Source organism: Octopus bimaculoides, chromosome 2 (assembly GCF_046866305.1).
Source record: "Octopus bimaculoides isolate indiv1 chromosome 2, ASM4686630v1, whole genome shotgun sequence".
Lineage (NCBI taxonomy): Eukaryota > Metazoa > Mollusca > Cephalopoda > Octopoda > Octopodidae > Octopus > Octopus bimaculoides.
The window spans coordinates 5,399,179-5,413,867 of NC_142929.1; the positions used below are offsets into that span (position 1 = coordinate 5,399,179).

Here is a 14,689-nt window from a genome sequence, read left to right on the forward strand (position 1 = left end):
GAGTTGTCTGCTTTCTATATAGTCTTAGAGTTCAGTATAATCTACCTCTTTGTCATGGATTATAGAGTTTTGAAATTAAAAATGTCACTCCTGAAAAAGTCTCTCAACTTCTGGATTTCAACTTGTATGACTATTTAATTTAGTTTGGTATAGTGAAGAATTAATACTTTGTAAATAAATGAAGTCAATAGACTTAGATTATGGTGACAAAAGTAAGCATTATTTAGGAAAAAATTTATAAATGTAGGTAAAGAAAAGACTAAAATATTGTTTAAAAACTGCATAAAAATAAAATAATGAACAAAACTGAAAAATAATGGAATAGGTTTAAGAAATTGAATTTTAGTTAAAACACACACACACAATGGGCTTCTTTCTGTGAACCAAATATACTCACAAGGCTTTCATTGGCATAGGGTTATGAAAGAAGACACTTGCCTAAGGTGCCATGCAGTGGGACTGAACCTGGAACCATGTGGTTGGGAAGCAAGCTTCTTACCACACAGCCACGCCGGCACCTAGTGCTCAGCTGATACTTATTTTATCAACTCGAAAAGCATGGAAGGCAAAGCTAACTTCGGCAGAATTTGAACTCAGAATGTAAAGATGGACGAAATGCCACTCTGCCTTTTCTCTGACACGGTAACGATCCTGCCAGGTCGAATGATTGAAAATATCGAAAAGGATTTTTGATTGCTTAGACTTTGAAATGTTCATTAAAAAAAAATGCTTAAAAATTTCTTTGAAAATCTATAAAGATAAATTTTACAAGTATTAAAATGTCTTATTAAAGCATCTAATTAATTTCTTTAACGAAATAAATTAAAGTATTTGTAATTCTAAATATAGATTTTAGTCCTTCTTTATGTCTGTCCGCCATTCAACTAATAATTTCAAGAATGGCTTTTTATTTTGTTTGTAACTCACTTTTTAAAAATATCAGAAAATTATTCCCTTCATCTTCTGTAAAAATCCATTTCTATAAACACTAGCTCCTGTAACAAATTCTTTCTATATTTTTCTTTCAGACTTACATGAACCATCCTGCCAGTTTAGTTGCTAATGACCTGAACGTTACAAGGATGTACTAGTTTGTTTACCAGGAAATGGTCTCTGGTTATCAGAAATATGACCTGATATAATTGATCTACAATTATCCTACGTAAATCACAGATAAGCTTATTATTTTATCTTAATTTCAATTACGAAAACTGATAAACTTTGTCAAAACAACAGTTTGTAGTTACCAGCTTTTTAATAAATAAACTACAAAACCTGAACACATTTACCTCCATTCTCTTTTTTTTCTCTCTCTCGCAAACTTAAAGCTGTGTCTGTCCATTCTGTCCATTACTTTTTTGCTTTACCTTCATAAAACTCATTGGAATTTGAATATCACAAACACGTTAATGTGCCAGGAAAGATGCTTCATGGCATTTTGTTCATCCTTACGTTCTGATCTCAAATACTGCCAAAGTCAACTTTACTTTTCATTCTTTCTGGGTCATTAAAATAGGTACCAGTCATGTACTGGGTTGATGTAATTGACTTATTCATCATCATCGTCGTTTAACGTCCGCTTTCCATGCTGGCATGGGTTGGACGATTTGACTGAGGACTGGTGAAACCAGATGGCTACACCAGGCTCCAATCTAATCTAGCAAAGTTTCTACAGCTGGATGCCCTTCCTAACACCAACCAATCAGAGAGTGTAGTGGGTGCTTTTACGTGCCACTGGCACGAGGGCCAGTCAGGTGGTACTGGCAACGGCCACGCTCAAAATGGTGTATTTTATGTGCCACTGCCAAGGGAGCCAGTCCAGGGGCACTGGCACAATCTTGCTTGAATGTCTTTACACATGCCACCGGCACAAGTGCCAAGAAGGTGACGCTGGGCACAGGTGCCATCACCCTTCTTTGAAATTGCTGGCCTTGTGTCAAAATTTGAAATCAATATTACAGACATGAAAGAACATCTTGGCAATTACTCTTTTTCTCTCAGCATTCCTACAATAACCTTAAATGTGAAAACCTTAATAGGAATTTAAAGACCTTGCCTCTAGGAATTTTCCATTTCTAAATTATAGATTCAACAAATAACACCCTAATTTTCCAATCATTTAATAATACTGTATGGCTGAAACAAGCAATTGTAATTCTCAGTGATTTAACATCCTCTACTTTAATAGAGACAAACGAGTTAATTAACCTTTTCAATACATTATAAGTTATAGCTGCTTGAATTATAATTGAGTTTCATGCTAATTATTATTCAAGTGATTAAAACAGTAAAGCAACATCACAAGATATACCATGAGCAAAAATGTTTACAAACACATTGAAATACGATTTGCCAACAGTGCATCAAGATTGGATTGGCTGCCAAAAACCTAAGATAAGGAACCCACACATTTGATTGTCATGAGGAGAGTATATGACATTTTCATCTCTTCACAAGCAAACCTTGTTTTCGTTTTCAGTACCCCACACACACACATACATATATATATATATATATATATATATATATATATATATATATATATATATATATATATATATATATATATTATATTAAATATATATTATATATTTATTTATTGTAAGCAAGAAAAATGATCAATAAAGTTTTGAAGTTGAAAGTTTTTTTTTTTACGGATATGTACTTGCATAGCAAGTAACCTGATCTGAGATCATGTGCTGAAACAAAAACAATTGCAGCGTGGAAGGTGTTTATAAGCCATTTAGGAAACACACTAAAACTGTTAGATTCACTTCAACATTTAAATCTAATTTGTCAAAATATTTTCATTGCTTTGAAACCATGGAGCCAGTCAGGGGGCACTGGCATCGACCACGTTCGGATGGTGCATTTTATGTGCCACCAGCACAGGGAGCCAATCAGAGGGCACTGGCATTGGCTACATTTGGATGCCCTTCCTAACGCCAACCACTTCAAGAGTGTAGTGGGTGTTTTTATGTGCCACAGGTATGGGAGCCAGTCAGGGGGCACTGACATCGATCACGAGAAGGAAAAACAAATGCCTGGGCACAGGTGAAGCAGTTTGTTTAAAAATCCTGTGGTTCCAGGCTCAGTACTCCTGTACACAACAGCTTAGCCTTGGACCAACTTAAGCACTATGGAATCAGTCAAAGAGCTTACTTTCATCGGAATGACTTCTGTTGAAAACAATAACTTGAATATAACTGATTTTGATTGGAGGACTAAGATTCGCCCACTCTCCATATGGCATCTATCCCAGTTTGACTGAAAATCATTTCAGGTGCATGAAGCCAGCAGCTTGCAGATTGCGTTTTAATGATTATCATGAAATCAACCAAATATGAAACGTTTACCAGTTTTGAAAGTAAGGTCCTCAACTAAGGTGCCCCATAAAATACAAGATAGAAGGTAACTCAATATTTTCAGCTGAGCTAAAAGTTCTTTGCACACAAAATGAAAAAGGTAGTGTTGTCAGTAGACTGTGGCCATGCAGGGGCACTGCCTTGAAGAATTCTTAGTCGAATGAATTGACTCCAGCACTTAGTTTTTTTTAAGCCTGGTACTTATTATATCAATCTGTTTTACTGAACTGCTAAGTTAAGGGGCATATAAACACACCAATATCAATTGTCAAGTGGTGGTTGGGGACAGAGAGAGGTGCACACACACACACACACACACACACATACAATGGGTTTCTTTCAGCTTCTGTCTACCAAATCCACTCACAAGTCTTTGGTTGGCCTATGACTATAGTAGAAGACACTCACCAAAAATATCACTCAGTGGGACAGAACTCAGAGCAATGTGGTTGGGAAGCAAGCTTCTTACCACACAGCCACACCTGGGCCTAATTTGCTAGTAAAAAGGACATTAAAAAACAAGAAAATCAAGTGTACTTACTTTTGACGAAATATCGTCAATCTATGATTGATACTATTGAACAGGGAACCTAGTAATCCACCTGCAAATGGGAGAAAAGAAAAATAGGGGACATTTTATTTCAACATTATCAAACAGTGATTTTGAAGTTTCAGTTTTTAAAGTCAGGTATCCTCTCAAACATTAGTAATTTTCAGCGATGAGGATTAGTTAAGCCAATGAGGGAGTCCCCGTGTGGATGAAATAGCAATCAAATCTCACTTAAATCATACAAAATTATTTTTGAAAATGATGGTCACATTGTACAATGTAGTATTGGATCATCATCATTTAATGTCAATTTTCCATGTTGGCTTGAGTTTGACAGGAGTTGGCAAACCAGAGTGCTGCATTAGCCTCTAATTGTCTATTTTGGCAAGGTTTCTATGGCTGGATGTCCTTCCTAACACCAGCCATCTTACAGTACTCTGGGTGCTTTTAATGTGGCACCAGCACAGTTGTTACTTATGTGACACTATACTGCTAATATTTCTAAGAAACCCATTGTAACAAATGTTGTTGTACAACAAATATTGTATAAAATTTTAATGTATGAACAGAATGACTGATGCTAATCGTCATCATTGTCGTTTAACATCCGCCTTCCATGCTGGCATGGGTTAGACGATTTGACTGAGGACTGGCAAGCCAGAAGGCTGCACCAGGTTCCAATCTGATTTGGCAAGGTTTCTACAGCTAGATGCCCTTCCTAACAGCAACCACTCCAAGTGTATAGTGGGGGCTTTTTACATGCCACCAGCACGGGAGCCAGTCAGGTGGCACTGGTATCGGCCACGCTCAAATGCCAGAGGTTGGCTAATGTGTGAGATTAATTTCCAGGTGACTAAGTATTCAAATCACATTTCCACTATATACACTGTTCTGATTTTAAGTAAAGCATGTACCTACTTTAATATATTTGCACGAAAATCAAGTTTCACTTTCACTTTATAATTAAGAATTCAGCAGTAGGAATAATGGTGTACAGCTGTAAAAATAATTGTGCCAACAATATGCAACAATGAAAATTTTTAGAAACTATGCCAACTAGACAAGTAAGGAAAAAATAAAATATATAAATAGGCCTTCAAAAACCAACCCAAAGCAAAATATTAATTTTGAAGTATTCAATTTAACCCTTTCAATACCAACCCACCTGAAACCAGCTCTGGCTCTGTAGTACAAATGTCTTGTTTTCATAAGTTTTGAATTAAAATCTTCCACCAAACCTTAGTCACAATTTATGTTCCTAACACTAGCTTAATGATAACTAAGTTATTTTACTAAATTCTTTGTTATATTTAAAGTAATTGAAAGAAACACAGAGCATCTCAAAATAAATACAGTAATGAAAGGGTTAAATATTGCACTAAATAAAGCAGGTTCATAATCATATGTAATAAAATATTAAGCACGTGTTTTATTACATTAACTCTGAGTTTTTTCTGAATTAAGTTAAATCTTAGACTTCTGTAATACAAAATAACTACAGCTTACTAAAAAAAAAAAAAAAAAAAAAGCATTAATAATGCATAAAGAAATGAAAACGGATGCAGCTTGTATTAACCCATTTGTGCCGAAATTTTTCTAGAGAATGAAATTGCCTGAAAATTCAAAGATACTACTGTTTTGACCTAAATAGCAACTGTAAAAAATTTAATTGAAATCCGTTAGATACAGACTTTATACACATTAAGAACATGTTTCACTCTTTGATACAGATCATACACAAATCACAATTTGTATCAAGTATTTGTTTTATACCCTTGTAAATTAAGGGTCAGTTTAAACAGACAATTAGCATAAATGGGTTAAGAAGTTATGAGCGTATATATTATATGAGCTGGTAGAATCATTAGCTTAACGGTATTTCATTAGTCTTCACATTCAAATTCCACCAAAGTCAATTTTGTCTTTCATACTTTTGGGGATTGATGAAATAAGTACCAGCTGAATACTAAGGTCGAAATTGCTGGCTTTGTGCCAAAATTTGAAATCAATATATGTGAATTTAATAAAATGCATTTTATTGTAAAACATAACAGTTGATCTTCAGGTCAAACAGTAACTTTTGTTTTCAGAGATGAGGAACTATGTACATTATTTACATTTGACAGATATTTGTCCTCATCTTGTTTGTTGTTAACACAATGTTTCAGCTGATATACCCTCTAGCCTTCAATCAGGTGTCTTGGGGGAAGGGTCCACAAGGTTCAGTCCTCAGCCCCCTCCTATTTATCATAGTCCTCCAGGCAATAACAGAGGAATTCAAGACAGGATGCCCCTGGGAGCTCCTCTATGCTGATGACCTTGCTCTAATTGCTGAGTCACTGCTAGAACTGGAGACAAAGTTTAGGGTATGGAAGCAAGGTCTAGAATCGAAGGGCCTTAGAGTCAACCTAGCTAAAACCAAAGTCCTAATAAGTAGGAAGGTAGACAAACCACAAACCCCTTCAGGTAGATGGCCCATTATGTTAACAACAAACAAGATGAGGATAAATATCCGTCAAATGTAAATAACTTATCTATAATGAATTAATCTAGATAATGAATATACTCACCAACTACTCCCATCAATATAAAAATTACTAATTCCTGGCCAGAGTAATAATTAAACTGCAAAAAAAGAAAAAGAAAAAAAAAAAGAAAAACACAGAAGGGTTAATAAATTGCATGTAAGCATGGATGTGTAGTAGAGAAGTTTGTCTGACAACCATATCGGTCTAGGTTCAATCCAAATGCACAGCAGCTCAGGTAAGTGTCTTCTGCCGCTGTTCTGGATTGTCCAATACTTTGCAAATGTAATTTGGCAGAAACTGTATTAAAGTTTGTGTGCATGTATGTGTGTGTGTATGCGCATGTGTGTGGATGGATAGATAAATTCATGGCTAAGTGGTGAGGTTGTTTGGCTGATAACTGTAAGGTCATGAGTTCGATTCCCGGCAATGCGCTGTGTCCTTGAGCAAGACACTTCATTTCGCATTGCTCCAGTTCACTCAGCTGGCAAAAGTGAGTAGTACCTGTAATTCAATGGGCCAGTTTTGTCACATTCAGTGTCATGCTGAATCTCCCCTGAGAACTACGTTAAGGATACACATGTCTGTGGAGTACTCAGCCACTTGCACGCTAATTTCACAAGCAGGATGACCCTTTGATTGATCAAATCAAGTGGAACCTGTATCGTAACTGATGGAGTCCCAGTCACATAATGCAAAAAGAACCAAAATGTAATGATGAGGAATCAATTCAGATTCTTAATCATGCACACACACACGCATACACCATCATCATCATTTAGCACCTGCTCTCCAAGCTAGCATGGGTTAGACAGTCTGACTAGAACTGATAATCTGGAGAGCTGCAACCAGGTTCCAGTCCGATATATCAGACTGGGTAGGTCTAATGTACACACACACACACACATATATATATATATATATATATATATATATATATATATATATATATATATATATATATATATATATACGCATAGATATATAATTCTACGAGGGGATCTCAAAAATTATCTGCAATTTAACCTTAACATATCTTTATATTTGTCACACTGCTTTCTGCACATGTGTGCTTATAGTTGGTGCTATTGTGGTCACGTGATCAAAGTTTGAGCTTGATGGCACCATTTTCCTTTCTGGCTTTACAGTGTAAGCATGGCCACTTCACTAGTAATGTGCACCAAAGAAGAACAAAGAGCAGGGATCTGAGAGATGGTAATGATGAACCGGTTCACCATTACCATCTCTTGAGCTTGCTGAATCTTCTAGTCAGTGGTGTCCTGCTCCCTCTTTATGTGTCACACTTGTCCAACCATTTTTAAACTTCTCGATCCACTCATACACATTTCTACATGGTAGAACACTGTCCCCGTATTGTGCTAAAAGCCTCCAATGAATTTCAACACCTGACACACCTTCCGACCAGAGAAATCAGATCACTACTCTTTGTTCTTCTTTGGTGCAGATTGCTAGTGGAATGGCCATGCTTACACTGGAAAGCGAGAGAGAAAATGGCACAATCAGGCTCAAACTTTGACCACGTGACCACAATAGTACCAACTAAAGGCACACACACACACAGAAGGCAGTGTGACAATAATAAAGATAGGTTACAGCTAAAAAGTTTGGATAATTTTTGAATTACCCTCATATATCATGGCACTCTGTCGTTTACGACGACGAGAGTCCCAGTTGATCCGATCAATGAAACAGCTTGCTCATGAAATTAACTTGCAAGTGGTTGAGCACTCCACAGACACATGTACCCTTAACGTAGTTCTCGGGGATATTCAGTGTGACACAGAGTGTGACAAGGCTGGCCCTTTGAAATACAGGCACAACAGAAACAGGAAGAAAGAGTAAGAGAAAGTTGTCAATGAATTGCTGCCATAGGTTTTAGTCAAGGATGTCAACCCCAGAACTTATTTTAGACTAGTATCAGTTTTAGCAATGTCCAAAAATACAAGACGTGTCCAAACCACACAAGCATGGAAAAAGCAAACATAAAATGTTGATGATGATGATGATATCAATCCACTTCTGACCATCTCTGGCTCTGAAATGAACCTTCTCGTTTTAAAATGTCCATTCTTCAGACTTCTCACCATAATTTTATGAAAAAGCCACTTTGTGTTCTGAATGACAATTTGATAGGGTTAGGGTTAGGGGAAAAGCAAGTTGTTTAACTGACCCTTTCTACATTCCTTGTGTTTTATCTTCAATTTGCTTCAGTCATTAGACTGCGGCCATGCTGGGGCACCGCCTTGAAGAATTTTTAGTCAAATGAATTGACCCCACAGTTGTTTTTCTTTTTTGAAGCCAGGTACTTATTCTATCGATCTCTTTTGCTGAACTGCTAAGTTATGGGGATGTAAACACACCAACACCGGTTGTCAAACAGGGGACAAACACAGACACAAAGACACACACGTGCATGATGGGCTTCTTTCACTTTCTGTCTAAAAAGTCTACTCACAAGGCTTTGGTTGGCCTAAGGCTATAACAGAAAACACTTGCCCAAGGTGTTGTGCAGTGGGACTGAACCCAGAACCATGAGGTTGGGAAGCAAACTTCTTACCACTGAGCCACACCTTGATTATTTTCAAAACAAAATGAAACACAGGCAGTATATATTGTTAGGATTATGATAAAGAAATGTGTAGGAATAACAACAACAGGTCTCAAAATTTCGTATAAAAATTTGCTAACCTGTAGAAGGAGTTCACCTATCGTAACAGGAAATTAGGTAAAAAATCTAAGTTAGAAGGAAAAGAAAATTCAAAAAAAAAAAAAAAAAAAAATGATACTTACAGTAAATTTTCCAAAATTTATTAAACCTGGATATGTCAACTCCCAAGGATGGAATTTTATATAACTTCGGACTATATTAAGTGTAAATGTTGATATCATTGAACAGAAAAACTGGAAAAAGAAAATTATATATAAAAGTGTGTGTGATGGCATTTGAATTGAAAAGGAGAGAACTTTATAATCTTAATACATGAATGTATAGAATGGTATTGCAGTTAAGGTGTTGGAATCCTAACCACCTGGTCGTTAGTTCAAAAAATTACTTCACCTGTTATATTGTGCTTTTGAGCAGGGCACATAACAATCAGTCCCAGCTTCCCTGATGGACAGGAAGGCTCCTGTTTTTTTTACTTCAAAGTCGAACAGGTTACTGTTAAGAGCATCCAACTTGAAACACAACTGCACAAGCAAATTTAATTTTCAATAGGAAATTTAATAGGAAAGGAGATGCAAATGTTTACAAGGGTTATACAGCAATGAAACTCTGCAGGCTCTGCCCTCTTGGTCATGAAAAGAAATTTCAAAACAAATAGTAAGACTGTAGGAAAAATGAAGAAAGGTGAATGGTGTGTCAACCAGTGAAAATTGATAAAGTAATTGTGACTGGGCATTGTTCTAGGTCTGCAGATCATTTGATACATATATCTGAGAACCAACCTGCTAACAGAAGCATAGAGTAGACACCTTCTCGTGGCCAGTGATGCGTAAAAAATGTCATGGCAAACCACCTTTTGCTATGTTCCATGAACTGGTAACATTCCTTGCTGATCAGAAAATATGATGCCAGAATGCTGTATTTTGTCCCTCTGCAGCTGGAGGATTAAAGACCTACGATAGAAATGAAATGCAAAAGACCTAGAGCCTTGTTTCATGCAAACACAACAGACTATGTCAGAGTTTGTGTTAAGTCACAGTCTGGTTGGAAACGATGTCTATCATATTATTATTATTATTATTCTTTTCTACTCTTGGCATATGGCCTGAAATTTTTGGGGAGGAGGCCAGTCGATTAGATCAACCCCAGTACGCAACTGGTACTTAATTTATCGACCCCGATAGGATGAAAGGCAAAGTTGACCTCGGCGGAATTTGAACTCAGAGCATAAAGACAGACGAAATACCACTCAACATTTTACCCGGCGTGCTAACGTTTCTGCCAGCTCGCTGCCTTATCATATTATTATTAACCACAAAATTATTAACCATCAGCCAACAACCACCTTGAGTAACTTTTTGAGCTCCAAGTGTCTAACACGTACACAGATTACAAGGTAAATGTCCAAACGAGAATAGTAGTGACATATACACATGAATATAGACAACATTAGTTTGAAATTTTGGCAGAGGGCCAGTAATTTGAGGGAGAGGAGTTAAGTTGATTACATCAATCCCCAGTGTTCAACTGGTACTTATTTTATCAACCCTGAAAGGACGAAAGGCAAAGTTGACCTTGGTGGAATTTGAGCTTAGAATGTAAAAACGGGCAAAATGTCATTAAGCGTTTTGCCCAGCTGGCAGAACTGTCAACAGGCAAAATGCCTTTATATTGAGACAATGTAATCTGGAATCATAAAGCAGGGAGATGGCAGAATCAGAAACATGGTGGACAAAATGCTTAGCAGCATTTCTTCCAACTTTACATTCTGAGTTCAAATGCCACTAGGGTCAACTTTGTCTTTCCTTCTTTCATGGTCAATAAAATAAGTACCAGTTGAGCACTGGGGGAGGGGATGGGTCGATATAATTGACTTATCCACTTCCCTGAAACTGCTGGCCTTGTGCCATGATTTGAAATCAATTTTATGTGGAATCATGTGATCACACAAATACTTGAAAAATCACATTTATACAACTACAAGTTCACACACCAACACACAGAATCACATGTTCACATAACAACATAGAGAGTCACATGTTCATATAACATAGGGAGTCACATGTTCACATAACAGCATAGAGAAGTCGTATTCAGGCAACATAGGGAGTCACATATTCACACAACAGAGGGAATCCCCTGTTCACACAACACAGGGAACCTCCTATTCACACAGCATAGGGAATCCCCTGTTCACACAACACAAGGAATCCCCTGTCTACACAACACAGGGAATCTCCTGTTCACACAACACAGGGAATCTCCTGTTCACACAACACAGGGAATCTCCTGTTCACACAACACAGGGAATCTCCTGTTCACACAACACAGGGAATCCCCTGTTCACACAAAAACACTTGATATCACACGCAACGAACAATGAACCAGAACTGACAAAAACTAGAGTCTAGAAAGCAAAGTGGTAACTAACAATTTTCCACGTAAGGGCCTGGTTCCAGAAGCTAGCACCTTCCTCCAAGCTGAAGAGAACACCACCAACGGGGGCACCAAAAGCAGCAGCTACACCTGCAGCAGCACCTCCTGACACAAAATCTCTCTTCTCAGTATCTGTACGGAAGAATTCAAATACCTGTAAATAGAAGAAGAAAAGACAACAGGTTAATTAATCAAGGTTTTGTTGTCATCAAGAAAAACATAAAGAGACTTTTGTAATACAAAGCGTCAGAGGAACGACAGAATGTGACGAGAGAAGCTGAAAATTTGAGAAGTCCCTTATAGTCATTTTCACTTGTAAAATTCTTTACATAAAGCTTTAAGAATCAAAATTAATATTAAAGAAATAACTTCTTTGAAATAAGTATTATAATAAGGATTTAAAATATAGGGAACAGTGCCAGAAACTTAACAAGTGGGAACACTGAAATCTAACGATGACTTTGTTCTCTTTTTAGGAATACTTTTCCTGTCATCAGTCCATCATGGCATGAGCTGCATGAACTTGTTGGTGAGTCAGGTCAGCTCTTTTGAAGCTCTCTTTACAGATGGTCATCTTTAGTAGATAAAAGCTTGAACTTTTATGACGCTTTTGGAGTCTCAGGAGAACAAACTTGAAATTCTGAGAAACCTAAAATCTCCAATCTGATCTGGCAAGGTTTCTACAGCTAGATGCCTTTCCTAACACTAACCACTCAGAGAGTATAGTGGGTGCTTTTTACATGCCACTGGCATGAGGGCCAGTCAGGCAGTACTGGCATCGACCATGGATCCATCTTGGGTTATGGGCTTTGTGCTTCTTAGGGAAATGTTAACCCACATCTGGCCAAAATTTTCTACTTCTTTTTTTTATGGTCATAACAAGCAGATCTAGTCTTTCACACCTACTTTACAATGTCATTCTAAAAATAAACAACCATATCATTAAAACCTCAAAGCTACAAGATAATGCACGATTAATACAAAACAATATGAATAGATAAGCTTTACATTTAGCAGAATAATCTGAATGCTAAAGGGTTAAGCAAAAAAATAAATTGAAGTACTTACATTTAAATCAAATCGAAGTGATGATGATCTGCCTTGTGATATTCCTGCAGCAACAACTGCCCCTGAATGAATCATGGGACCTTCCTGGAGGAGTGGATGTGCAAATATTCATTAAGTTATGTATGCAAAAACATTATACACGGGTGTAGGTGAATGTATGTGTATATCAATGTATGCATATGAGAGTGTGCATGTGTGTGTGTTCATTGTTTAACGTCCATTTTCCATGCTGGCATGGGTTGGACGGTTTGACTGAGGTCTGGCAAGCCAGAAGGCTGCACCAGGCTCCAATCTGATCTGGCAATGTTTCTACAGTTGGATGCCCTTCCTATCACCAACCAGTCTGAGAGTGTAGTGGGTGCTTTTTACGTGCCACCAGCACAGGAGCCAGTTGGTAGGGTGTGTATATACATGTAAATATGTGTACAAAGTGGTATCAGAAAGTTCTTGGACTAGTTCTGTAGTTCACAGACAGATGGCACCACACAACTGCATGTACTGTGAGAGTTAGCAGTGACCTTCATGCGGCAGTGTGCCAAGTGACATCACTGTGTTTACTTCACAGGTTGTGAAATTTGTGTTATTTCGTGATCCTGTGTATGCCGTAGTCTGCTATTTTGTAATGGACAGGAAATTGGAACAAAGAGCTAACGTGAAATTTTGCATCAGATTAGGGAACTACAGAAACATTGAGCATGCTATGGTGATGAGGCAATGGGTCATATACAAGGTGTCAAGTGGTACAGAGGTTTCAAGAGTGGAAGAACATCCCTGGAAGATGATGAGGCAATCTGGAAGACCTGTCGTGAGTGAGTGCCACACCTGGAAATGCAGAGAAAATTCATCAGCTTGTGCAGGAGGATCGTCAGAGGACAATCGACAACGTTTTGAAGCATTTGAGGGAGGACATTTGGTGCAAGTGACCAGATCTGTGGATCGTGAAGAATCGGGTCCTCCACGATGACAATGCACCCTGACACTGAACGCTCCTCACTCGTGAGTCTCTCACCAAAAATAACAGGGTATCCCTTCCACACTCACCCTATTCACCCAATTTAGCATCTGCAGACTTCCATCTCTTCCCCACAATGAAAATGCAGCTCAAAAGGTTGCCGTTTTAACACCATTGCCGAGATCAGGTGCGAACTGCAGAATGTCCTGGACTTACAGAAAGCGACTTCCAGGCTGGATTCCAAAAATGGCAGGAACGCTGGGACCAGTGTATTGTTGTGCAAGGTGGCTATTTTGAAGGAGATGATGTTAAAACGTAAGTTATTTTTTAGTAAACATAAGTAATCCAGGAACTTTTTGATGCCACTTTATATATAGGTGAGTGTGTAGTGTAAGTCTATTTATAAAGTTTCATGACACAAAAGCACTGACCTAAGTTATGGAAGGCTTGAATTTCCTTATTTTCAGTGCTTTCAACATTTGAAATACACACAGTAATGTTCAATGGAGTGGATATTAACCTTAGGTTAACAAAGTAAGGGAGACAATTCTAAATGTTTTCCACATTATTACACTTCATCAGTAGAAGGTTAGCCTTCACCATTCCTTCCTGTCATTGTTGTTATTTGTTCTTTACTTTGCACGAGTGTGTGTAGTACAAAAAAAATCAAAAAATCTAATGATGCTAGGAAATGAGTTTATTTGATGATTAAATTAGGAAGAGATACTGACCAGGTGTTTAAGTAATAAAAAGGTGGGTTTGATTATTTTCAGGATTGTCAACAACAGAAATAACCAGAGCAAGATATGGCACCAGCATGAGTGCTTTTTACACGGAAACTACAAACATGTAAGCCTTTGCGTGCATGCATGTGGACACAGACACACACACAGAAAGGCTACATGCATGTAAAATAAGAATATTGTAAAATTCAGTGCCTTACCTTTCCAACAGCCAAACCTCCTGCCACAGCACACACCACGCCAAACACTTTCACCACTAATGTCTTCAGGCGTACGACTCTAGGAACTTTTACTCCATTTAGGAAACATTTGATTTGGGGGATCCCACTTCCAGATGCAACAGGCTACAAAAGAAAATCAATAC

General features: G+C 37.7%; 1 protein-coding gene across 4 annotated transcripts in view; it reads right to left on the bottom strand.

Annotated features, from left to right (window-relative positions):
* The window catches only part of LOC106868896 (H(+)/Cl(-) exchange transporter 7), a 111,130-nt gene that overhangs the window by 44,197 nt on the left and 52,244 nt on the right, over nt 1-14,689 (bottom strand). For all 4 annotated transcript variants that reach the window (XM_089340517.1, XM_052975410.2, XM_014914358.3 and 1 more), the window contains 6 exons: nt 14,526-14,669; nt 12,631-12,714; nt 11,558-11,716; nt 9,252-9,362; nt 6,486-6,540; nt 3,907-3,967 (listed from right to left, as the gene is read on the bottom strand). In XM_089340517.1, the coding sequence (XP_089196643.1) occupies nt 3,907-3,967; nt 6,486-6,540; nt 9,252-9,362; nt 11,558-11,716; nt 12,631-12,714; nt 14,526-14,669 (614 nt within the window). The remainder of the gene's footprint in view (nt 1-3,906; nt 3,968-6,485; nt 6,541-9,251; nt 9,363-11,557; nt 11,717-12,630; nt 12,715-14,525; nt 14,670-14,689) is intronic.